The 26,520-nt window shown below is 49.2% G+C and overlaps 2 protein-coding genes across 5 annotated transcripts in view; one reads left to right on the plus strand and one right to left on the minus strand.

The window, feature by feature from the left end:
• The window catches only part of Crmp1 (collapsin response mediator protein 1), a 49,233-nt gene extending 40,070 nt beyond the window's left edge, over nt 1–9,163 (plus strand). For both annotated transcript variants that reach the window (XM_034509173.2, XM_034509174.2), the window contains exons 11-14: nt 955–1,125; nt 3,375–3,554; nt 5,854–6,019; nt 8,143–9,163. In XM_034509173.2, coding sequence (XP_034365064.1) covers nt 955–1,125; nt 3,375–3,554; nt 5,854–6,019; nt 8,143–8,234 — 609 coding nt within the window. In that variant the 3' untranslated portion in view covers nt 8,235–9,163. The remainder of the gene's footprint in view (nt 1–954; nt 1,126–3,374; nt 3,555–5,853; nt 6,020–8,142) is intronic.
• A 5,194-nt stretch (nt 9,164–14,357) lies between these two features.
• Nucleotides 14,358–26,520, minus strand: part of Evc (EvC ciliary complex subunit 1) — a 41,172-nt gene continuing 29,009 nt past the window's right edge. Inside the window, exons 15-21 of one of the 3 annotated variants that reach the window (XM_034509256.2) lie at nt 25,679–25,885; nt 24,576–24,720; nt 22,776–22,884; nt 18,689–18,815; nt 16,711–16,804; nt 15,976–16,087; nt 14,358–15,658 (exon numbers count right to left, since the gene is read on the minus strand). In XM_034509256.2, coding sequence (XP_034365147.1) covers nt 15,535–15,658; nt 15,976–16,087; nt 16,711–16,804; nt 18,689–18,815; nt 22,776–22,884; nt 24,576–24,720; nt 25,679–25,885 — 918 coding nt within the window. In that variant the 3' untranslated portion in view covers nt 14,358–15,534. Of the gene's footprint in view, nt 16,116–16,710; nt 16,805–18,688; nt 18,816–22,775; nt 22,885–24,575; nt 24,721–25,678; nt 25,886–26,520 lie in introns of all 3 variants that reach the window. The other 2 variants (XM_034509255.2, XM_076938407.1) reach the window with 2 other exon arrangements.

Genomic DNA, 26,520 nt, shown 5'->3' on the forward strand with positions numbered 1-26,520 from the left:
GAAATCTTCCTTTCTTACCTGAGAGTAGAGAAGGGAACAGAAGATTCATGGGGAACTAGTCCCAGGAGGCAGAGTCTCACTTCCTGATGTCATAGTCCAGAATGAAGGATGAAAAGTGGGTGGCAGAAGGATGTGGGTTTTAGCTCATCAGAAATGGCTCTAAAAATCTCGGGTGTCTATCTTCATGTGTGCATGTGTGTGAATGCTTGTGGGTGCATGTGTGGCATGGTGCATTGTATGAAATTTAGAGGATAGCTTGTGGGACTCAGTTCCACCAGGACCCAGGAATTGAACTCAGATCATCAGATTTGTGTGGTAGGCATCTTTACTTTCTGAGTCGTCTTGCCGGTCCCTGCCTTATTTACTTATTTTTTTCAATTATTATATTTTGTATTGTGGATGTTTTGGCTGTATATAAGTCTGTGTACCACATGAGTGCCTGGTGCCCTTGAAGGTAAGCAGGCAGCCCTGGAGACCGTAGAATTGAAATTATAAACTGTTGAAAGCCACCATGTGGGTGCTGGGAATCAAATCCCGGTTCATAACCAGTGCTTCTCACCTCCAAGATGTCTCTCCAGCCCTTCCCCACCTTATTTTTTGAGACAGGGTTCCTCTCTGGCCTAGAGCTCACTAAGTAGGTATGGGGCTGGCTGCCCACTGAGCCCAAGGGATCCTCCTGTCTTCCCTTCCCCAATGCTAAGATTACAGGTCTATGCTGCTGTACCTGTCTCTTTCTGTCAGTTCCGGAGATTGGACTCAGATTCTCATGCTTATGTCATGAACACTTTACTAACCAAGGTGTCTCCTGGACCCTGTGGCTCCTGTAAGGTGTCAGCAGCTCTCTGCAGCTCCTTTAATTCCTCAAGGGTAACTGGTGTCTATCTGTGAAGACCCCGTTGGAAGGCCCAGGTCTGTACCTATCTTTTCTTCTCAACGCATGGGTCTTGATTTCAGGCTACTGGCAAGATGGATGAGAACCAGTTTGTAGCCGTTACCAGCACCAACGCAGCCAAGATCTTCAACTTGTACCCAAGGAAAGGTCGGATTGCTGTGGGCTCTGATGCTGATGTAGTCATCTGGGACCCAGATAAGATGAAGACCATAACAGCCAAAAGCCATAAATCAGTAAGTCCCAGCCCACCCATGGCACTCCTAGTTTGTGTGGGTGACGGTTCTGTTGCATCATTTCGGAAGCTTCTGGCTAAAAAATGGTTCAGGTTTTTCCAAATTTGCCACATGGCTGCAGCTCACACTGGAGAGACTCCAGGGAGGTGCTTTGAGCAGGCTCAGCTAGCCTGCTGCTATGGTCTTGTGAGCATGCTCCCTGCCATCTGCCACTTTCTCTGGCCATGCACACAGGGCAGGTACCTCTATTTCTGGCCACTGTGTCCTACAGAAGAGCAGGCAGTGCTTATACCCCTCAGCCATCGTTCTAGTCCTCAGCATACCTTTTAAAAATGACAGGTTTGAATAGAAATCATGGAGTAAATTTTGGAAACTGCAGGGGGTAATGATTGTTCTGTGTGTGACCTGGCTACAGAAAAAGTAGACAAAAAATAGTCTGTAGAGCCAAGAAAATGGCATGGCAGGAGATACAAAATTCAGGGCAAGAACTGCTGGCAGGAATCTGCCTCTTGCCAAAGGAAGGATAGCTTCTTTGCAGGGTGGGAAAACACTGTAAGGTTAATAAATACCAAGACACTGTTAGATTAATAAATACCAAGACAGTGAAGGTTGTGCAGATGTGTGTGTTGCCTAGGGGAAGAGACCTGATCTCACTAACAGCTGCAGGTCACAGCATGGAGAGGGGCAAGTGCTGAGACGACTCCAGGGTGTAAAGTGTGTACCTGTGATACTGTCAAAGCATTAGGGAGACTTGGTGTTGCCAGAGCTGGAACCTAGTGTCACCTCTTCACCACATGATCACACATACAGACTGCACACACAGTGTGTTTTAGCAAAAAACATAGAAATATCCCATTTGTTTGACGTTGGATAGTGTATGTACATCAGTGGTAGTCCAAGTGCATGGTGGGACTCAGCTCAACGGCCTGCAAACTTTAAAGAGCTCTCAGCCTCACATCATGCTCAGGATCTGGGATGGGCAGACTTAGGCTTCGAATGATGTGCGGCCAGTGTGTGTGTGTGTGTGTGTGTGTGTGTGTGTGTGTGTGAGAGAGAGAGAGAGAGAGAGAGAGAGAGAGAGAGAGAGAGAGAGAATCAGAAATCTTTAAGGCACTCTGCTCAGTTGGAGGTAGAGAGCGCCTCTGCCTTTGATACCCTTTGTACCACTTGATTGTTTTCAGCCACACATGACCCGCTTTTAAAATAATTGATAAAAAGCTAACACAATTAAGAACAGGTGAAAAGCCACTGGATCGTGGTGGTTGGCTACTGGAGTTGAGTTTCCTCTTCCAGAGCAACAAACCTAATGCAGCCTTTTAGATGTTCTCTTGTCTTTCTTGGTATTCTTTAAGATTTTAATTTACTTTTTAAAAATTACACGTATGTATGTGTTTAACTGTGGAGACATGAATGTAGGGCCTGCAGATGCCAGAAGAGGGAGTTGGAGCCTCTGGAACTGGAGTTCCAGGGCTGTGAGCTGCCTGCTATGGGTGTTGGAAACCCAAGTCTGGTCCTCTGCAAGGACAGCAGGCTTTAACTATTGAATCAAATCTTCTACTGTCTTGTGTCTCTTTCTCCCCCTTCCCCTACCCCATCCCCCTCTTTCTTCTTCTCCCTCTCCCTCCCTCCTTCCCCCCCTTTCTATGTCTCTCTCTCTGAGGGGATGTGCAGGTCAGGGACATATTGAGGGAATGAGTTCTTTCCACCCACCACATTTGTCTCAAAGATTGAACTCAGGTCATCAGGCTTGGCAGCAAGCACGCTGCCCACTGAGCCACCCCCAGGCCCTGTCGTGTTTTCAGTAGACAAGACAGCAACAGCATGGTCTTGCCCTGTGCTCAGACTGAGTGTGCAACGTCCCTTGACTTCCACCTGGCAGTGCAGCCTGGGCTCATTTCTTGCGGTGTGATTTACCTGTGTACAAGTGTTTTAGGGAAGCCCATGTACTTTAGTTAGGAAGGTCTCCCTCACAAAAGATAACAGTGTCACAGAAATGTGAGTTACAATCAAGTACATAGTGCTCGTCTACAGAGTAGCATAGCTTCCATCCTAGATGCCCCAGGGTAAGTGTTAACATTCAGTTCCAACAAGTGCTGTTCGTTGTCTGTTGTGCATGGTAGACTACCACACAGAGGAGAAAAAAGTCACTGGAAAATACTTGTAACACAACACCATATGTGTGCCATGTGGATGCAGGGGAAACCTTGGGTGTGGTACAGAAGTTAACTCTGGGCTCTTTTCGTTCACAGACTGTGGAGTACAACATCTTTGAGGGGATGGAGTGCCATGGCTCCCCCCTGGTGGTCATCAGCCAGGGCAAGATTGTCTTTGAGGATGGAAACATCAACGTCAGCAAGGGCATGGGCCGCTTCATCCCTCGGAAGCCGTTCCCAGAGCACCTCTACCAGCGCGTCAGGATCAGGAGCAAGGTGAGCTCCTGCACGGAGGGCCCTTGAGCTGGCGTCCCCTTTGTTGGGAGCTGGGCTCTGTCCTGTGGAGGGTTGATGAGCATGGCTGTATGTCCCTGTTTGTTCGTCTGAGACCAGACAAGGCCAGGGAGGTTGCAGGCCCTTGCATGCTGTGTCGGATGCACCTGTGTGTGAGAGGGGCGCGCATGAGCTACTTGGGGTTCTGCCTTGCACATCTCGGCGGCTCCTCACATCGCCCACTGCAGGGTCATGAGCCTTATTTCCCAGATTAGAACTTGATGCTCAGGACCTTGGAAGACTTACCTAGTTACCCATCCACCACAGTAAGAACACACAGCCCACAATCCGAGGGCTGGCTCCCGGCTGACCTGCCTAGCTCTCTCCCCTCCTGCCAGGTGATATTTACTTCTTTTCTAAGACCTTGAGCTGTGGCCTTGGGAGGCTCCAGCAAGCTCTGTCCTGACTCAGAGGAGGGAATTCTGGACTCCTTACTGTAGCCCTCCCCCCTGTATGTGACCCTCCTGTTACCATATGAACTCATTATCTACATAATCTAAGTGACACTGTGCCAGAAAGGCCAGCTGTGTATGTTGCCTGCGTGTCTCTATGTGCATGTATACATGTATGTCTGCTTTGTGTACTACACAGGTGTGCCACTGCATGTATTGCACACACATGCACATGTACACATACCCATTGTGTGTACTGTGCATGCATGCATGCATGCATACATGTGTAAACATTTTGCTGTTGCTTTTGTTTTATACACATATGCATATGTGTGTGCCTATGTGTGCTGTGCACACATATTTGTATGTGTTTGTTTATCCATTGTATATTATGACTATTATGTGCTTATTATGTATATTATACATGTATGCATATGTGTGTGCCCACTGTGCATTGTGCACACATGTATGTATATGTTCATTTATCCACTGTGTATATTATACAGTGTATGCATTTGTGTGGGTGTGTGCCTATTGTGTGTGCTGTGCATGTATGTGTGTATTCATTCTATGTACTGTACATGACTGCATATATACAGGTGTGTGTCTTGCATATTGGGTGTACACACATGCACATGTATATTTGCACTTGAGTGGATGCATGCCCATTTGTGTATTTCAATTCTTGTACTTTATTATTGGGTAGCACTACTTCTGATTTAAATAGTGAAGTCAGACACCTTCTCTCAGCCCCAGACCACACAGAGTTGCTCCCATCTGTCAACTGTCCCTCTGCCACAAGGGACAGTACCAGACAGACACACATCACAGGCACTGTGGGCCAGGGGTCTCAGTTACCAAAATGGCTGGGATGCCCACTCCTCACATCCTTTGCTGGGCTGTAGGCCGACCTGGTCTGCAGCTGAATCCTATGGTGAACAGTTAACTGTCACTGGGAAAGAACCTGGCCATGCTAAATCATCAGTTTGCATCAGGGAGTCAGGTTACTATACTTGGGGCTTCCTGCCCATATGCCTGGGCAGTGGACAGGAGCCAGGCTGGGAGTGGGGCACAGAGCCTGCCTTTGGCCACCATGAGTCAAGAGATGGGTGGTGACTGAAGGGAGGCATGAGAAGCCGGGTGACAAGGGCACAAGTCACTGGAGGCCTTGGTAGTCAGGGATCAGTGCCTTTGGAGGAAGCTGAGCCTGCTTGATTTGGAGGAGGAGCCTGGAATGGGGGTCAGGACACTTAACACTACTGGTCCCTTCAAGGCCTTATACAGTTCCCTGGATACATGCTGTTCTCTGAGGCCTGGAGCCAGTGTCATCTCCTTTGGACATTTTTGAGGCTCTCTGGGCTGTACAGGATCTCCAGCAGGCTCCGGGGGGTGGGAGGAAGGGAGAGGGTATCCCTGTCTTAGCCTTGGGCTGGTGGGCTTCTTTCAGTGCCATGGCAGACAACCTCTCCACTTCTGGATGGTGGCAGCCTGCCCTCTTGTGGCCACCATGGGGAAGGTCTTCCAACACCTTGATTCCTTTGCCCTCCCTGTCTCACCCTCTCTCCCTCCTTTAACCAGTCACCTGCCCCCAGTTCCTCATCTCCCTATGTACTCTGTGAAGATGAAACTGACGTGTGTGTGTGTGTGTGTGTGTGTGTGTGTGTGTGTGTGTGTGTGTAAGAATGTACATCCATATTGCGCTGTGCTGTGTGGGCACATGTCTATGTGTCCACAAGTGTGGCTTATGTGAGCATGTGTGTGGTGTGCAGCTAGATGGCCTCAGGCCCCTTTGTTGTCAGGGAAGAAACACAGATGCAGTGATAATCTGACTCTCCTCTCTTTCTGTTTAGGTTTTCGGGTTGCATAGTGTTTCCAGGGGCATGTATGATGGCCCCGTGTATGAGGTGCCAGCTACACCCAAACATGCAGCTCCTGCTCCTTCTGCCAAATCCTCGCCTTCTAAACACCAACCCCCACCCATCAGGAACCTCCACCAGTCCAACTTCAGCTTATCAGGTAGTCTCATGGAAGCCAGGCTCCTGTGGAAAGGGATACATGGCTCTGGGCATAGGTGGAGAAGGCCAGAAGACATGGGCACACTCCCCTGCTGTGCCCCTGAGGCACAGCATAGGCAGGTGTTTCTAGGGAGCAGCACAGCATGTTGGTTCTTGACCTCAGCACCAATCAGCCCTGGGCTTACTCACTGTAGGGTGGGAGAGGGGACATTACCACTCCCATGCCAGGAAGCTAAGTGTGGAGCTCAGGTGTAGGTATGAGGCAGGAGCCCTGTCATCTCCTGGGTACATGCTCTGTACCTGGCCCTCAACTACACCCGCACCCTGGTGTAGGAAGCACAATATGGACTTTATGTCACCCTCACATGATGACGGTGTGTTCCTGGTATCGTTTGAAGTTTCACAAAATTCAGTTTCAAAATTCTAGGATTCAGGACTCAACAACAATTAGGAATAAGGTCCCAACTTGAAGACATATACCTGCAACTCCACCAGATGGCCACACGAGGGCACACACACACACACACACACACTGGGAGCATTGTACTGTCATTGAAATACCCAGTTAGTTAGAGCCAGTGTAGGAGGGTCCTAGGGATTGGATGATGAACGATGCATAACTGGACAGCTTCAGATAAAACGAAGAACTTGCTGAATTCCACAGTTTAAAGTCTAGGTTGTTGTATTCAACAGCCTTTAAAGACATGAACCATTTAAAACGTGAACATGAGCTCATGAGCTATGTAAAAACAGGCAGTGGGCTAAAGTAGGTCAGTGGGTCATACCAGAAAAAAGCATGGGCTAGCAACAGAGAGGGTGGCAGTAGCTGAGAGAGGGTGTAGTTATAGTTTAAATCATAGGATGAGAGGCACTCTGCATGGACAGTGGGTTCTGGGTCAAGGGACCCCCAGGAAACCTCAGTTTTCATGATCCTTTCTTGGAATAGTTACCTGAGTGCAATTCTGGTGTTAAAGTAGCCAATGTTATTGCACAAAAAGACTCCAAGCACAACCCTAGAATCCTGCCTGGTGTGCACAGAAGGCTGCCTTCGGTGTTGGGAGGAGCTTGCAGACTGGCTCTCTAGGTCCGTCAGACAACTAAATACTGTAGATCTATCCTTAAATGTGGATAGAATAATCTTTAGATCAAGGATAGCCATGTAATAGCAAGCCTGTGTTAGGGCCCTCGGCTGGCCTGCCCTCCACCTGGGCCCTCCATCCCCTCTGAAGCTCACAGTGCTGCCCTCAGGGCTTTGTGGACATTTACCAAATGCCACTCCTGCTGCCAGCCGCATAGCTGACTCTCCTGCATTGCTATAAAGTTCACCCTCGCCCACTTCCAAGGCAGGACACTGCTCTGGCGCATAGGTGCAGTGTGTTAGTCTAGCAGGCATCTTCATGGTCTAGTCAGTTACCTGGCAAGCAAGGTGCATGAGGGGAAATGAATGAAGTATAGGCTGAGTCCTGGGTGGCCAGGAAGACAGACAGACAGACAGACAGACAGACAGATGGCTGACAATGGCACCAGAGCTGTACTCTGTGCCAGGTTCTTGAAGGCTCACCCAAACAGGCCCTGTAAAGTCAGTGTCAGAAGGGAAGCCAGTCAGTCCACACGCAGGCACAGACTTGTGTAGTGTGCATGTACACAGTCATCAGAAGCCACTGGAGCAATGGACACTGTGCGAAGGAGGGTGGGCTTCAGGGGAAAGCCAGTATGAGCGTGACTCCTGCCTTCTGAACCTAATATCTGTGTCCTTAGGGTATTCAGCCTGAGCCTCGGCACCCTTATTTTTGAATTGTGGGTAGAACACATATCTACTATCAATTTGTGTATTCTCAGCACACACCAGTGCATCACGTCTGCCTGCACACAGTGGGAACTCACTAAGTGCTTTTCTCTCTCAAGGTCAAACTATGCAGGGGTCAGAGATATAGGAGAGGGACCTCAGGACTGGCAGGTACCCAGGAGAGGTCAGGCAGGTCTACAGGTCAGAGACCCTTCCTAGAGTGAACCTGGACAGGGTCTTGAAGTTGGGTTGGAGTGATGGGCAGTCTCAGCATCAGCATGCCAAGGTGATGTAAACAGGTCTTATTCCACACACTGTTGACCTTCTGTCTCTTTCAGGTGCCCAGATAGATGACAACAATCCAAGGCGTACAGGCCACCGCATTGTGGCACCCCCTGGTGGCCGCTCTAACATCACCAGCCTCGGTTGACCTCAGATGAGCCAGATATGCAAGAGTGAAGGATTATGGGAAAATGTCCATTCCTTTTCCTGTCCGTGTTTTTGAAGCCCACAGTTTTAGTTGGTACTGATGGAGGGGAGATTGAGTGATGCTCTTTCCTTCTCTGCTTAGGAAGAAGTGGTACTAGTGTGGTGTGTTTGCCTGGAAGTTCCTTGCCCACAGTATGTGTTCACACCGACTCCACCTCAGAGCATGGTGTCTCCATTTTCCCTTCATAGTGACCCCCAGGTTTAGCATCGTCCTATACTGTTCCCTCCACTCCTCCATGACCCTCTGAGTGATGGTTCCTTTGCGCCCTGTAGCTGTTCTAGGATAGGATGCATGTTAGTAAGTTATGTATGCAAGTCTGAGCGCGGCTGAAGGACATCGTCGAGGACCGACATAGACATGATGCCAAGACCTTAGCCCATAGGGGAGATTTCCAAACTCTTAAAAATGACGGCTCCCCATGAGTCTTCACTAGAAAGAAGTGGTCCCCATCCCCACCCTGACTGAGACCTGTGAATATGCAGAATGGCAGGGAAGGTCACGGAGCTCCACCACCCACGTCCTGTGTCAACAATCTGGTCCCTGTGGCACCTGTAACTGGCCATAGTGTCGTTTCTGGTCTGTGTGTTCTTCCAGCCAGCCTTGGGCTTTGGGCCCAGCCAGGCTCACACCCAGAAAGGGGTGTCCTGATACCCCACTCAGGCCTTGAGGATGGTGCGGTAATGGCTCTGCCCAGGCTGCCTGAGTCTCTGTCCCTCTGAGGAGGTCAAGCAGGGCAGTCAGATTTTTAAAGTTTTGTACAGTTTTCCTTTGTATTCACTTCCATTTTTACTTAATAAATGACTTGTTGGTGGCTCTTATTTCTGAATTCAAAGCTTGTGAAAAAAAATAAAGAAATTAAATTGCCCGTTGATCTGAGTGGGTGTTTTCATTTGGGTGCATCAAATGCCTGGTACTCATTCTGACTCTGTGATGGCCAAGTACTGGGGACACTGGGGGTGAGAGATGGGAGGGAAGAATTAGTACATGCCTTGGGAAAATGGGTCAAGCCCTGGATCATTAGGCGGGCTTCTGGGCTATGCGCTGGTTGACAGACACAGCTCACAGCTGGGTCTGCTTAGGACCTGGATCACTAAGGACACTGAGCAGTGATACTCTATGCTGCTCTCTGGATCAGAGGAGCTGGGAGAAGGTTGTACATTCTGTAAGGAGCCGTGCTGCTCTCCAACCAAGTAAGCCTGGGATTAAAGAACAAGAGGCTCCCCAAGTGAAGGGCACCCTTGCAAATTGAAAGATAATTTTTCTCTACAGTTCCACAGAGGCCCTGTAGGAAAGACAGGGCCAGACCAACCCTGCTTCAGGAGAAGGATATTTTCTTACATTAGCTGTTCCTATGAGAGTACCCAGGGCCTACTTGGGATGTGATGTGATAAGCAGCCTTTAAAAAGTCCCCGTTAGACAGGGCTCAAGGTCTGTTGGGCAGCTTGGGGTCCAGCAGATGCCTGGCTGCATAGAGATCAGCTTGCAGCGGTCACAAGCTCCACACTGGGAGACAGGCTTTGTTCCCACTACCCTTCTGTGTTTGGGGTTGTGTACCTGCTTCTTAGAGATCAGGAATCCCCTCCTGTGGCAACCTTCTGACTCCTGAGGAGTTGTAGTCTCCTGCCATGATCAGGGAGTGAAGTCATGTGGGCAGGAACTGGACAAGGGCTTCTCTTAGGCCAGGCATCCCTCTCCTTACTCTCCTGAGTTGTAAAACAAACAAAAAATATCTTGCCTCATACAATATATCCTAATCACAGTTTTCCCTCCCTTCACTCCTCACAGTACCCACCACCACCTCCCCCTCTCTTCCCCAGATCCACTCCTCTGTTCTCCTTCAGAAAAGAGCAGGCCTCCCAGGGATATCAACCAAACACCGCATAACAAGTTCCAATAAGACCAGCAACAAACCCTCGTATTAGGGATGGGTAAGACAACACAGTAGGAGGAAAAGGGTCCCAAGAGCAGGCAAAAGAGTCAGAGACACCCCACTCCCACTGTTAGGAGTCCCACAAAAACCACCAAGCTATCAACCATAACATTTGCAGAGGACCTAGTGTAGATTCATGCAAGTGCCACGGTTACCACTGCAGTCTCTGTGAGCCCCTATGAGCCCTGCTTGGTTGATTCTTTCTGTAGGCCATGTTCTCCTGGGGTCCCTGACCTCTCTGGATCCCACAATTCTCCCCACCCTCTTCTATGGGGTTCCCTGAGCTCTGAGGGAGGTGCTTTCTGGAGATCTCCAATTTGGGCCCATTTTCCACCTAATGTTCAGCTCTGGGTCTCTGCATCTGTTCCCTCTTTGGTGATCATTGGGTCAGGCATTGATTTTGAGTATAGCAGAATATCATTAAGAATCATTTTATTGATTTTTTTCTATCCTAGGTCTCTGGGCTATCCAGCCTCTGGTTTCCGGGCACCCAGGCAGTGTCAGGCATGGTCTTCCTTTCATGATGTGGGCCTCGGATTAGACCAGGCACTGGTTGTCACATACACATGTTCTGAGCTTCCATTGTCCCCGTCCATCTTGAAGGTGGCATAGATTGTAGATTGAAGGTTTGAGGCTGGGCTGGTGTCCCAGTCTCACCACTGGAAAGTTACCTGGTTACATGGCTGTTTCATGGTCTGTATCCTCTATTACTAAGAGTCCTCACTAGGGTCACTCTTGTAGAGTCCTGGGAGTGTCTACTGCATGAGGTTTTCACCATGCCTCCCAAAGCTCTCCAATTCCAGTAGTCTCTCTCCATTCCTCCCCACTTCTACATCCAACCTTTCCTGTTCCCATTCCCACCCACACCCAGTCCACCCACAAAATCTATTCTATTTACTCTTCTTGGGGAGATCCATGCATTTCCCTTAGAGGCCTCCTTGTTACTTAGCTTCCCTGGGTCTGTGGATTGTAGCATGACTGTCATTAACTTAACAGCTAATATCCACTGATAAGTGAGTACATACCATGTTTGACTTTCTGGGTCTGGGTTACCTTAGCTAGGAAAAGTTTGTTTTTCTAATTCCATGTATTTGCCTGAAAAATTTCATGATGTCATTGTTTTTAACAGCTGAATAATACTACCTTGTGTAAACATTACATTTTCTTTATCCATTCTTTGGTTGAGGGACATCTTGGTTGTTTCAAGTTTCTGGCCATTGTGAATGAAGTCACTACGGATGTGGGTGAACAAGTGTCTTTGTGGTAGGATGGAGCATCCTACCAAGAATGGTATAGCTGGGTTCTGGGGCAGTGGACTGTGCCAGGAAACTTGATTAGGTGTAGTGGGTACAGAAGCCCTGGTACTCTCATACCAGAGGATGGCAGGTTTCACTTACTCCCGACTGAAGTGGAAACGTAAGGGTTCTTTGGAAAGTCAGTTGGATGGTGTTTTGCTGGGGCAAACACGTGAAGGAACATTGTGTTAAAGTGGACACAGGTGAAAGGCTAAGGCTGACTCATGAAGGAATATTTCGCTGAAGCAGACAGGAGAGAGGATGTTCTGCTAAAGCCAGCCGTGAAAGGAAGTGCAATGGATTCTTTTCTAACAACATCATGTATTGGTCGGCCTTACATTGTGTAGGTGAGCTGCATTTGTTGGGACTTTATAGAGAGAAATGCACCAAAACACTTCTGGCGGTTTCTCGCAGCTTCCACAAACTCAGGCTGATTGGACTTGGGCTGAGGCAAGGCAAGTGCTGAAGCAAGAGCCGTGGAGGGCATAAATAGGACTCTAAGGAGTGACTGAGAGAGAGCAAGGCTTGCGTATAGAGCGAGCTGTGCAATGCTTTGCGTCTCCTGTCTTTGCAGATCTTCGCTTTCCTGAGAGAGGCACAGTTGAGAACTTCTCCGGGGATTCCTGTTGGTCCCTCCTGCTGACTTGAGCTGAGGCTGCTAGGTCATGTCACTGTTGCTAACCCAACTCTACCAAACTGGACATTTGGTGTATCCATGAAATGTTTTCGAGTGGATCAAGCTGCCGCTGCCTGCTGACCAGTGAACTAAGCTGCTGATTTCCACACAGCACAGATGGGAGTTGCTCCAAAGAACCTTTCTAAACAGGTCCACTTTCCCTGTATCCTTTCTTTTCCACTACCTCTGGTGGGTGATAGGCTACAGGGAGCTGAAAGCATTTAATAACCATCATTAAAAATAAAGTTTGAAATAATAAAAGTTACACCCAACCAGTTTTCTGTCCTGGAACACGTGACCATGACACCCCATGGAGAGGACTGTGACAATCAGTCACATAGGGGCAGTGCCTGAAGCCCCTCCACATGCAGATGAGGCATTGCTAAAATTTCAAACCAAGGCAATAAAAGGCATCTGCTTTTAGACCCCAACTCTCCCCAAAATGTATATAAGGCTCTGTCCAGAAGGAATAAAGCACAGGAGTTACTGCATCAAAGATAAGTCTGAGAACACTTGTCATTTAAGTGCTGTAACACTTTTGAGGAAGAGAGTTCACTCCAGCAGGCTAATCAAGCCCCCTTCTTCCCCTTTGCTGGCTCCACATAGGACTCAGCAGCTCTCCCAGATCCAACTACCTCTTCCTGTTCATGCTGGCCCACAATGTAGAGTCTCGCTGCTCCAGAGCAGCCGTGGCTGTGGAAGATCTACTACCCCTCCCCTTTGGAAAGCACAACTCTTTGGCTGCCTTACTCTGGCCAGAGCTCTGTAGATCTCTACAGATAGTGTTCAGGACACAGACCAGCACTGGGTCTTGGGATAGATGAAGCCCCAGTTTTCCTAGGAACTGCCATATTGATTTCCATAGTGGTTGTACAAGTTTGTAATTCCACCAGCAATGGAGGAGAGTGGTCCCCTTGCTCCATAATCTTAGCAGCATGAGGTGTCACTTGTATTACTGCTCTTAGCCATTCTGACAGGTGCAAGACTTTGGATATTCTAAAAAGGTTTTTGGATATTTCAGAGGTGCTTTGAGCTTTTAAAAAAGACTTTGGTTATTTTATTTAATTTTGTGAAAGGTTCTGCATTTTATTCCTGGACAAACCATAGCCCCAATTTAGATATGAGCAAATCTCCAGGTTAAAAACTTCAAACTTCAGGCTGGAGAGATGGCTTCAGTGGTTAAGAGCACTGATTGCGTTTCCAGAGATCCTGAGTTCAATTCCCAGGAACCCTAAGCTGAAATAAACCTTTCCCACCCCAAGCTGCTTTTGGTCATTGTGTTTTATCACACAATAGAAACCCTAAGAAACTCGGGTTACCTGACCAGTCTTGGTGCTGGAGGAGGTGAGCGACACGATGTGTTTGTTTACCACAGTAACACCATCAAACCAGAGGACTGAGGTGACAATAGTGATCCCCATGCAAGCAGTATCCTTGCATGAAGGAAATCAGAGCTTTTCCAGATTCCTCAGGTGACATGCTACATTACAGCCACCAGAGGGCACTGTGGACTCATGCTGGGAACCAACCCCATTCTGGGCAGGTTGGGAAACATGCATGGTTGATCTTCTGGTTGTTAAAACTGATTACAGGGGAAGTGACTCAGTTCTTAAAGGGCTTGGCTTCTGAGCATGAGAACATTCTGGCCAGGCAGCCTCTCCTAACTGGTGAGTTTCAGGCCAATGAGAACCCTCTCCCCAATTTTCCCCCCAAAATGGATAGAGGCCAGGCGGTGGCACAAAACATGTGCTCGGGACTACAGAGGTTGAGTCAGGTAGATCTCTGGATCTCTGAGTTTGAGGCCAGCTCTGGCCTCCACATGTTATACATTCACACACACACACACACACACACACACACACACACACACACCTGCTTTCTAATTAGCCAGTTATAGTTTTCATTTTAAGAACCTAAAGTTCCCAGAAAGTCCAAAAGATTCCTGAGAGGACTCCTGAGTCACAGAAACTAGTGGGATGTGCTGTGCTGTTCTGGGCTTGCCCAGAGGAGGCACACATTGACCTAGCACTAAGAATCACTGGAAATAAATGGTTGGGTACAGTTGGCATCTAGTGGGTAGAGCCCAGGGTTGCTGGCCATTGTCCTTCAATGTACAGGACAGCTTGGGTCCCCATATGCCTGAAACAGCCAAGAACAACTCCTGAGGTGGAGTTCTTTATTCAGAAGGAGCCAGGGTTGGCTCCTGTGCAAGGAGCTTAAGGCACAAAAGGCTGGGGAACAGAAGTGGGGGAAGAAGAAGGAATGTTGCTTGCTGCCTCAGCCGATCCTTAGTGATTCCCAGACACACTGGTGTTCCTTGGGAGGTGCCTCCTAAGAACGGCGAACCTGAAGGTGAGTTTCCACTGAGTGACAGCTCTCATCTCAAACGTACCAGTGTGTGCCACCCCAACCTCCCAGCTCCGCCTGAGTCTGGGTCTGACACGAGAGGCTCCATCTTTGGCACCAGCAGCTTTCACACCCGAACAGTGAGTAGTCATGCTCAAATGCTGACAGTGATGACTGGGAATCCTTGATGCTGCTGGATGAGACAGCCTCCCGGGTGGGAAAGGTCTCCGGCCTATAGGGCAAGTGTGGCTTGTCTGAAAGCTTATGGAAGCCCTCGTCATCCTTCAGAAGGGGCAGGTGACCTGTAGTGTCTCCTCAGGGGAAGGTTTCCTATCCTCAGTGAAGCCTAATGGTAGGAACAGCGTCCCTGCCCACAGAGGACCTCTTGTGGTAGATGACAGGCAAGTGTGGTCCTCATGTTCCAAGTGGTTCAGAACAGGTCTGTGTGTGGCTATGCCACAAACATTGGCCTTAGGACTCACACATCCTTGGGTGGCCAGGTTTCAGGGCTACCTGAGCTAACAGATAGAAATACCAAGGCCAAAGGCTGGTCCTGATCGGGACCCTGGCAGGCAGAGCCAGGGGCAGGAGAGGACTGTGGAACAGTGGAGGTGAACCAGTGGCCTCAGGTCCAAAAATACCAGCTATGCTAAGACTTGAATGGGCAGGACCTCATGCATGCATCTCCAATCTCTAACCAGACTATTAGGCAGCACCAAGACACTGTGTGAGGCTGGAGGGCAGGGGTAGAGGGTCCTCCTGAGGGAGGAAGAGACCAGGGCAAGAGGACCAGGGTGAAAGTTGGGATGCTACATTCATGAGAGCATGTTCCCACCATCTCCAATGATCCCAGGCACTTGGTGCTATTGTCTCGCCATCTTTACTTTCTAAGGCAGGTGACATCCCCCTCTCTCAAGACTGGCCTCTTCTTCTGTCCCCCAGTCACACAGAGGAAGTGAGGTACACGGCAGGCCCATCTCAGCAGGGCTCCAACTATAGATCGCTTCTCTCCTGCAGTATCTTCCGTGTGCTTTCTCCATAGTCAGCTTCGCTGTCCTGCTGACCCAGCCTTCCGCTGCTGCGGACATGGATGGGAGGCGATGCCGAGTGTGTTGCACTGTGGGTGCAGGACCAGCCAGAAGAAGTGAAACCTCCTAGTGCATGTGATACATCAAAAGCAGGCAGAAGCTACCCAGTGCCAGAGGACAATGGAGATCCTGGCTCAGTTAACCCAGCAGCCCTAGAGCTGATTCACAAACGAAAGGTCCCAGCAGAGCAGGCACCTCCTGTTGTGGTGCCTCCACGCCCACCATTCTCAAATCACAGCCCTAGCACTTCCTGGGCCTCACATGAGCACCTTGAGAAGAGTCACTCCCAGACTCCAGACACTTGACAGGGGGCAGGAGAAAGGCAGTGGGCTGGAACCCCTCACACCTGAGTGGTTCTGCCGTGTGGTCAGCCAAAGCAGGGTGGTCAACGTTTGCTAGCCCCAGGTCCTCTCTCTCCCGAGGTGGGGGCTTCTTCCTTTTGGTCCTCACTGGCTTCTCTGTAGAAGACAGACAGACCCAGAATGGCTTCATGATTTTAGATGGCACTTCCTGTTCCCACAGTTTAGGAGCAACCTTGGTGGGCAATCGGGCTTTGTACCCACATCCTTGTGAAGCAAGCTGAACATCGTGAAGTATTTCCCACACCCCACAGCCTGCTCCTGACAGAGCTGGGATGGAACTGGGTGCACCAGGTTCCCTGCTTCTGCTTCATCCACAGCATGCAGGATACAGGAAGCAGGAGGGATAGAGGGTAGAATGTGGGTACTGGCCAGAGCTTTTGTGTGCAATAGCTGTGAATCACTTCCACCAACAGATGGCATCAGGCAATGATGTACCAAAGTATCTCTGGCAGGGGAAAGAGATGTCATTTCCCCATTCTACATATGGGAAAGTAGAGACAGGGATAAGATGAGGCAGGAGAGTAGAGGAGGCAGGGACTGGCATGGCGGGTACTAGAGAGCCAGGGTCTCTGGGGTGTCCCAATCCTGCTCAGTTACAGAGAATAGAAGAGCCAAGAGAAGCTATACAGGCTACCCAAGGCTACACAGCTGTTTGATGGTGGCTGTGGGCTGGCATCCACACTTGTAAGCTCTGAGCTCCTCCTGCTACAGGGACTTACCTGGCAGTCCTCGTTTGTTGGAGAAGGCCTTGTTCTCAGGGAGGGGCACCCTGGCCAATGCCGCTAGCTCTGAGATAAGGTTCTGCTCAGCTTCCTGATAGACAAACAGAAGCAAATCAGTTCCCTGCCACTGAGTTGAAGTCTTACACTGTGAAGAATGGCTGGTGGCCACATCTAATGTCCCAGTGTAGAAGATTTACCAAGCAGCACCCCACCCTAAGACATCAGGATCAGGACAGAGGCATGGAGGAGATTGCTCCACCTGACACCTGGATCTTCTCTCCTCGTCTCATAACCCTGTTCACAATGAGGACAATTAGGAGGTACAGCCACTGCCAAACACCAGCTCTGCTCACTTCAGTGCATGGCTGCCAGAAGACCCAGAAGCTATGATTTACTACTATGTGTCTATACCAGACTCAGTTTTCCTATCTATAGTCAGAACACTGAAGCCACCCCTTCAGTTGCTCACATTTAATGTGGAGAGCACTCAGATGAGCTGCCATCTGCAAGGGACCCTGGGGAACAAAAGCTCCTCATTAACAGGATTCTTAACAACTGCTGTCACTACTACCAACCTTGGCCAGATGGACAAAGAAAAGTCCAAACCACGGTGATACCCCTACATTCTGAAATCCTGATTTTTCTTTTAAATTTTATTTACTTATCTGTTTGGTAGTATGGTGGTGGTGATGGTAGGTGTGAGTGTGTGTGTGTGTGTGTGTGTGTGTGTGTGTGTGTACACCATGGTGCACACGTGGTGGTCAGAGGATAGCTTTAGAAAGTAAGTTCTCCCCTTCCACCATGCGTTCTGGGGATGTAACTCAGGTCCAGGTTTGAGCAGAAAGTGCTTTTTAGCTGCGGAGCCATGCAGTCTTTCCTTGATTTTGTTTGAAAGCATTCTGACGTCCCCTGATGCTCTTTAAAAGGCAGATACTCCTTCTGTACCTCACTGGTACAAATTGGCATAATTATGCTCTAATTGTATTTTGAGAGAAAACTTTCATTTTAACAGGAAGGGTGATGTGTAGGAGGAGCTAAGGTAGGAGGAGTACTGAGAGGAAGAGAATGAGTAAGAAGAGGAGAAGAAGAAAGAGGAGAAGCTAGGTGAAGAAAGAGAGAAAGAGGGGGGAGACAGGGAGGCAGAGGTTCAAGTATCTCCACCAGTCAAAGATAGTTGTTATATCTAGGTTGGTCAGTGGGTTACACCTCTGATTGAACAATTCCAAACTTATAAAGCCTATGATTAACATTATTTTAAAAAAAATGTATAAATGCAAAAAGGAAAAGGGGGCATGGGATAGGGGTTTCCTAAGGGGGGTGGGGGTGGGGAATGGGGAAAGGGAATGCCATCTGAAGTGTAAATAAAATATCTAAAAAAAAAAAAGAGAATAGAATGTGCCCAATCCTCATATAGTAAATAAAAGGTGCATAATAAGAAATACAAAAAAAAAAAAAAAAAAAAAAAAAAAAAAAAAGGCAGATACTCTGGGAGTACAGTCACACCTCGTAACCCTCCGGGTTGTGACTTTTCTGTGCTATAGTGTCCACTTTCTACCCCGGGAGTTTAACCTCCTTGAATGCTCTACATAGACTGTGGTCTTCGTTACTGTCAGCACAGTCCAAGAGGCAGAGATGGCAGCCCCGATCCCCTGCAGCCTTTTTGGTGGTGGTCTGCACCACAGGGAAATATTCATCCCTTCACTACTTCCCAAACCATGGGCAGACTGCTCAGCTGTGCCCTGCATACATCAGGGCATACACCAGGGCCACGTGGGACCTGCTATCCTCAGGAGCCCATGTTCCCTTCAGAAAGCCACACAGTGTCAAAGATGCCATGGACAAAGAAAGGTAGAGAGGTCTGGAGTGGGGCACAGAGGTTTTTTTTTACAGTGGCCTGGGCAGCTGGCCATGAGCCCAGGTGTGGCCTCATCCTGGTGTACTATGCCACTGCCAAGTGACACATCTCTGAAACTACCTGCAGCTGGGTCTCAAGCTGGGCTTCCAGTTGGTCCAGCTCTTGTGCCTTCTGCCTCTGACAGTTCAGGCGGCCCTGCTGGTGCTTTGTGAACTGGTCCAGGAGCTTCTTCTGCTGTGACAGCATCCTGGTGGTGCGAAGGGATGGTTAACATTGTTGGAACCCTCAGGCAATAGGTCCTTACAAAACCCTTTCAGAAGTCATACTGCATGGGAACATGCTGCACAGAGGGCCTGAGACCCTTAGCTGCACTTGAGCCCTGGAGCAAAAGGGGGAGCCAGGAAAACATGTGCATGCAATGCTATGGCCATATTCTTCCAGGAGTCAAGTTCTGACCCTGGGGCTGCATGGCTATCGGGCATGGGAAAGTCTAAGGAATCCTGCACTAACACTGGACATATACTCATAGGAAAGCCTGGAGACGTGAGGACAGAGGCAAGTCAGGACACTGCCAGGTGGGGACAAAGAACTGCACACTAGCATTATCGTCTCATGAGCAGACAATGGCACCTAAGGAGAGAAGTTCCTGTGAAAGGACCAGAGGCCTTCCAGGACCACCGAGGAAGCTCATGTCCAGGAACAGTGTCTGAGAAAGTCTTAATGTGGCATCCTCCTAATTCTGTGAGGTAGAAATAGGTTGGGTATAGGCAAAGTCTCTCACACAGAGAGTACCCCCTTGGACACAGACCCCCCTCTCTCTCCCTCTTCAGCATACCTTGCTCTGGCCCTCTGCAAACAGTGACATCTATCCCTGACCTGTGGTTTGCAGCTACTGCCTTCCTCCTTTCTATCTTCAGGGTCAATTTTCTGAAAGACTGACTAGATCTGAAGGCAGAAGCCACCTTTAGCATCAATAGGTGGCTGTCCTGGGGCACATAAGACATAAGAATGCCATCTTGCTTCTGCTTCATGCTCTGCGGGCCAATGGGATACCTTTTCTTGCTTCCTCACATGTGTCCTATAAGTTTCTATTCATTCTGTAAGACCAAATCATCCATCCATTCATCCATCCATCCATTCATCCATCCATCCATGACCCATCTAGCCTATTTATCTAACCCCCCATTCATGATTCATCTAATCAGCCATGATTCATCAATCTATACATGATCCATTTATCTAGCTATCCATTAATCCATCCATGATTCATCCATCCAGGGTCCATCAATCCATGCATGATCCTTCATTCACTTATCTATGATCCACTATCCAACCATCTATGTTGCATCCACTCATGAGCCACTCATGAATCCGTTATCCATCTATTCATTCCTTTTTTAAATCAAAATATTTCTGGCTAGACCAGACATTGTGATAGTTTAATTTTCACCCCTCCCTTTCAAACCTTATTAGCATGTATTAATTGTGCACGATATTGGGTTACATTGTAACATCTCCACACATGCACATCATGTACTTTGATCCTTTTGCTTGCTCACTATTTTTTATTTCCCCCCGCCCCTCACTTATCCCTTTCCTTCCCCCTAGGACTCCCCTTCCAACTTCACATCTTAAAAATCTAGGCTTTTCCTAAAACAGAAATGTGTGCTTGTCATTTTGAATCTGGCTTATCTCACTTAACATGGTGATCACCTGTCTCATCCATTTTCCTGCAGATGACATGCTGTGTTTTAAAAAGGCTCGATCATATTTTATCTCTACCTGTTTATCACATTTACTTCATCCATTTATCCATTGATGAGGCAGTGGATTGATTCATTCCCTTGTTTATTGTGGACATTGCTACAGCAAGTGTGTGTGTGTGTGTGTGTGTGTGTGTGTGTGTGTGTACCTCTGTTTGCATGTTGACTATGATGGTTAGGTTTTTTTTTTTTTTTTTTTTTTTTTTTTTTTTTTTTTTTGTCAGCTTGTCACAAACTCTATAGAATTACCCAAGAAAAGGAAGCCTCAACTGAGAAAGTTCCCCCCAAGTCAGATTGGCCTGTAGGTGACTTTGTGGGTCCTTTTTTTTTTTTTTTTGATTAATGACAGATGTGGGAAGGTCTAGGCTCCTCCAGATTGTGCCATCCCTGGGCAAGTGGTCCTGAGTTATATAAGCAAGCCATGAAGAGGAAAACACTAAGCAACAATTCTCCATGGTCTCTGCCTCCAGGTTCCTGCCTCGAGTTCCTGCCCTGGCTTCCCTTATGATGAACTGTGACAGGGCATATAAGACAAATAAACCCCTTCTCCCCAGGTTGCTTTTGGTCCCCAGGTTGCTTTTCGGTCCTGGTGTTTTATCACAGCAACAGAGACCTAGCTAGGATGCTGACTCTGGTTCCTTTGGGCATAAACCCTAAGTAAGTGGTTTAACATACTTCTTTGCTGGTCCCCAAAGCTCTTTCTATCCTGGGGATATAGTCTTTCCATGTTACCCTGATCTTCTCTTCCATGGAGTCACATGGGGGAAACTTTGCAATGGCCTACCTTTGCCTTCATTAAGGTCTTCTAAGCAATGGGTATTGGACACAGAATGGCTGTGATAGGGCAGTGTCTGGCTTTGCAGCACGCTCCCTCTCTGACTTTTAAGGAGGCTGAGTTCACTATGGACTCAAGGAGAGAACATAGCATCCTCTCTGTCAGGCTGGCTCTCCTCTCTCATAAACCATGTGGAGTTAGAGTGGATGGCTACTGAAGCTTGTCTTGTTCTGGGTCAAAGTTAGATCCTGGACCACATTCCAATCATAGTGGCCCCTCCTCTGGCAGTTGAAGCCCAGATAATGAAAACGTGGATCTCTGAGCATTTCCTACAGTTCTGTGATCACATTTTGGTTTCAAGTTACTAGGAATGGGGGAGGGAGTGGAGGACTCGAACCTGTACATTTAATGGCAAAGCCAATCATACCTCTGTATCTGAAATCTAAGAACTGCTGGTCCATGCTCTATCAACTTAAGGAAGGTTGTGGCAAGCCTGGACCTTGAAGTGGTTACCTGCTGCCAGCTGCCAGTGTCCAGGCAGAGGACTCAAGGTAGGGTATATTATTTGGTCCAGGGAAGCCATGGTTTTTATTTACTCAGAGAGCCTACTGAGGCTGGAACCAATTTTGTTATCTGGGCATGGTCCCTCCTCAGTGTGATGCTGGCTTCTGCTGCTCTCAGTGGAAGACATTCTGCCTAAGCTTGGCCTTCCTACCAGGCATCATTTCCCAGCACAGTGGCACGTGCTTTCCAGCCTTCTTGTGAGACTTCCTTTAGGGTACCGACAAAAAGTGTTCCAGGCAAAGCTAAAGGCCAGGTCTCCCAAAATCACTTCAGCACTGACTCTGTAACTCCCCGGCCCACCTGCAGCTAGTGGACATTTGTCCTCAGTAAACTGGGGACCACTCTTCCCATGACCCTGCAAGAAGAGTCCAGCTGTGGCCACTGGATTCTAGTCCTACATGACTGACAGGAACCAGACAAGCTGACCCAACTCTAACCCCCTGGTCTGCAGGGTAACAGGTGAATGAAGCTAGGGCTGCCTGAGCCTGTAGAGGCCACTGAGCTGCAGGGGGCATTGGCATGAAACATGCCTTTGCCCCCCTCTCCTGGACCTTCACCTTTACTTTCAGGTTAACAACGTATAACCGGGGCTAGGAGATGGGGAGTGCTTGCCTTGCAAGCGTGAGAACTTGAGTTTGGTCCTCAAAGCCCATCTTTTTAAAAAAGCCGAATGTGGTGGAGCACGCTTGTAAACCCAGTGCTGAAGAGGAGACTGGCAGGTTTCTAGGGCTCGCTGGCTAGTCAACCCAGATCACTTGGCATGTTCTAGGCCAGTGAGATGCTGTTAAAAGTCACAGTCCATGGTGCCTGAGGAATAATAAATAGCTGAGGTTATCCCTGGGCTGCAACATACACCTCCACCTACATAAATACACACACACACACACACACACACACACACACACACACACACCAGTCTTCATACAAATTCTCACATTGAGCCTGTTTTCTGGGGAGCCCAAGGTATGATTGAGAGAGGCTTCAGAGTTGGCTGTGAGGGAGATGACACCCTCACCCACAGACAGACCATGCAGGGTCCCAAGCCCACCAGGTAGAGTGGAGTGCACCCCATGCAGAGACCCCCACATACAACCCTGAGCCCCACCTCTGCTGTACTGCCTGGGAAGCTCCGTGGGTACCATCCGCTGTTTGGATCTCCGATGGGTCACTGAATTCCTGCTTCTTCCACAGTTTGTAAGCATTGATTCTCTCACCTGGACCCACAGATACAAGTCAGTCAAGGCAGGCATTTGGAAGGTGGACTCTGGTAGGTAGGTGAGGTTAGGGGCCGGGGCAAGGGATGAGCAGAATACACCTGTTCATAACACGTCACAAGTACCAGCACTTGGGAAGGCCAGTGTAAGAGAATGTCATGGGAGCTTTGGCACAGAGGAGCACCCATGGCTCCCCTCGAGCTCTCTGCCAGGAACAAGGAGAGGCGACAGGCAAACTTCCATAGTAGGAGGCTGCCACCAACCTTCCAGAGTCAGTCACACAGCGGGGAGAAGGGTTGGGTGAGCTAAGCCAGGGCTTTGGAGGGCCTTGAGATGCCAGTGTGAGCACTCTCAGAAGAGCAGGCATCTGGCCTTGACCCCATACCTGCTGCTTACAGCTTTCTTATTTGCAGAGATACCTGCTCAGAAGACTGGCGACTCGTTATTATTACTTTAGGTAAAGTGATGTGCTTCCCTGGGCTGCCAGGGCTCAGGATGCTGTCTGTTTTATAAGTACTCTGGTGCCATCTTTACCCCAGGAATTCTAGCTCGACCACAGACGACAGACAAACCTCCTGGAGGCACCTTTCTGACAAATAATCCAACACCCAGGGAGTAGTTTTGGGGGACACACGGGTTCTGCACTTTGCTGGCGACAAGGTACTCAGAAGCTGCTGACCTCACTGGGCCTGAGTAGCTGCCACACATGGAGGGGCTTCATCAGCAGAGCCGTGAGCTGGCTCAGTGCTCCGTGCTCCTTAGGGAAGCAGCCCTTTAAGGAAAGAGGCTGGCTACAGTCTACCAGGGAAGCCAGTGTCAAGTGCCTGCAGCAAAGCTGGGCTGGCAGAGCTCAGAGGACTGGGGAAGGACCCTTCCCACAGATGGCAAGCTGAGACCTAGTGTGAGGAGATGATAGGTCCTGGTACTGAGTAGATGCAGGGATGAGCAGGCATCTTCTGCTAAGCAAGCTCAAATCTCTTAGAGAAACTGCCAGGGAACCTGCAGCCACTAGTAGATTCCCGAGCGCATGCCAGATCTCAGGTGAATCCTCCTTAATGAGGGAGGATGGGGCAGGTGGCAGCTGAGACCAGCTGAGAGCAGTTGACAGCCATAGAAGGTGCTCCAGGACCTTCCTCCTGTCCCGCCTCCTGGGGCTCAATCTTAGCCCCTCTTGGGGGGAAAAGCAGCAGAGTATATGAGCTTTGGAGTTGGTGAAACTCTGCAGACCCTCGTGAAGGGTGAAAGGAAAGAGGTACAGCCTGTAGGGAGTTCTGGGTGTTATTTAAGTGTTGGAGGAAGAATGGCTGCCATCCATTGCTTCACAGGTATGATGGTAGGAGGTGCTGAGTTATGCAAGTCCTGGGAAGAGCATCCGCAGGCTCTCAGGAGCTCTGGTGGGCCCACTCTTATTCAGGGTTGGTTACTGCATGTCTTTGGCCACCAGGAAGCTCCAAGATGGAATGGCTTCCATTTGTCATCATCGATTCCAGATGCTTCCTATAAACCATCTAGACTCATTTCATGACCTTTAAAGCACCCTTTATAAGAGGTTTTGAATCAAATATGGAAACACACGCACACACGTGCACACACACACACACACACACACACACACACCCCAAATAGATTCTCCCCACGTGTGCCACATTCTTGCAAAGCCATCCCCAGCCTCTATCTGAGGAGACACCTACCCTGCAGGGTCTTCAGGCGCTGCAGCAATTGTTCCTCATGGTCCTGCAGGAGCTTCCGGATGCCCTGGTAATGCACCTGCACGAGGCGGTCGACACTAGTGCTGGTCACATACACACTCTCCACCACCGTCTCCACCAGTGTCCTCTGTGGTAGGCAGAAAGAGACAGGGACACCTGAAGATCATGGGTGGAGGCACCTGCCCTGCATTGTATTTCCCATCCACTCCCAATCAGGACTGGACTGGCTAGGACTCATGTAGGGTAGGTGTGGCTGGTTAAGCTGGTCACGATAGTCTTACTTTCCTGTGGCAAGCATGGTTAAGATGGTGTTTAAATCTAGTTCTAGCCAATAAGATGAGACATTAGGGGAGCCTGCTGGGGGTACAGCATTTCCATCCTGAACATTAGCACAGAGCCTTGGGGTGAGAGACTCCATCACTTCCCTCATCCTGACAGGCTGTACACATCTGTGGTTGTTGGATCACAGACACCACAGCCCTCTGCCTCAGTTGGACTCTTTCTTGCCTCATGGATCCAGGGGCAACCAAGGGGATGTAGAGTGGACACTGGAGATGAGCCAAGACCTGACTCCATGTTCATTCTGTTGCTCACTACCTGCCAAGTTTTCAGTGTGTCTTTTGTACAATGAGAAGCCTCAGTTTCCCTATCTGTATAATGGGAAGGGTGATCTTCACTCATCCTGGGCTGTGGGAAATCTGAAGAGGTAGGGTGGGGAAGGCACTCAGATCACATGACCACTGCCAGTATTTTGACCACTGTTATTCAGCCCTGGCACCAGAGAAGCGAGCCACTGCTTTACTTATCCAGGTTGAGCTCTGTGGATCATGGGGCCTCCAGGGTCTGTCAGCAAAGACTCAGAGAAAGCCTTATTTCTCAGTTTGGATCTGGCTTTGCTGTGCCATGGGCAGTGGGAAGAGAAGTGAGGTGTGCCTTGAGCTGATGGAGAACCAGAGTTGACCGGACCCAGCTCAGGGCCTCTATGTGTGGGCAAGGTGATTCTTAGCCAATGAGCCAGGCACATGCTGAAGGCTGGAGGCTCAGAGGGGTGGGGAAAGTGTTGAGGGACAGGGCCTGGCTCCTACCTTAAAGTCTTCCTTATCTCTGGTCCGGCCTTTGCTGGCCACATTCCTAGCATGGACCAGCAGTGCCTGTCCAATGGCCCGCTCTGAGTGCAGCTGTAGCAGCTGCCCTGCCTCCTGCGCCTCTGCCAGCAGCTGCTGCTGGAGCCTCAGACCGGTCTGCTGTGCCTCATCCTCCAACCTGGCTGCCTCCTCCTGGATCCGTGCCTCCTACAAGAGAAGAATGTGTGGGCCTGAAGGCTGGGAAGGATGAAAGGGTGGGCAGATTCCAGACTTGAAGCCCTAAGGACGAGCTTAAGTGTTGGTTGAGCGTTCCCTCCCTCATCCAAAGATATTTGTTGAGTACCAACTGTGTGCTCGGGGCCATCCACGGCCTCTCATATAACGAAGGCCTTGTTCATCCCTCTTGAACACTGTGAAGCCTGAATACTAGGACTGACAAGATTTAGAGGCTCAGAGAGGTTGGAAGACTATCTAAAAGGCACATGGCAGAGCCAGGTTGAGATTGGATTCAGGTTTGGGATATCACAGAAACTGTGGCAGGGCACATGGGGCAGGGGCTGCACTTTGCTTAGGATGGAGAGATGGGGAGTTGGGGACTGGAGCTGGAGAAGCAACCTGTTTGCTCCTTTTGAGCCTCCAAGTTAGAGAAGAGACTGAGATCCAGTGTTGCCAGCAGGACAAAAGCCATCGCAGCCTCTATGGTTTAGAAACTCCACACAGGAGACCTGGTAAGGGTTCAAACCCCAGCTTTGCTGCTTGCCAAATATTTCAATCTGTTTAAGTCTTCCCAGAGCAAGAAGGGCCTCTTCCTGGCACCTGCATGCTACTGCTCCTTCCTCTGA

The sequence above is a fragment of the Arvicanthis niloticus genome, chromosome 7, assembly GCF_011762505.2.
Source record: "Arvicanthis niloticus isolate mArvNil1 chromosome 7, mArvNil1.pat.X, whole genome shotgun sequence".
In the NCBI taxonomy this organism is placed as follows: Eukaryota; Metazoa; Chordata; class Mammalia; order Rodentia; family Muridae; genus Arvicanthis; species Arvicanthis niloticus.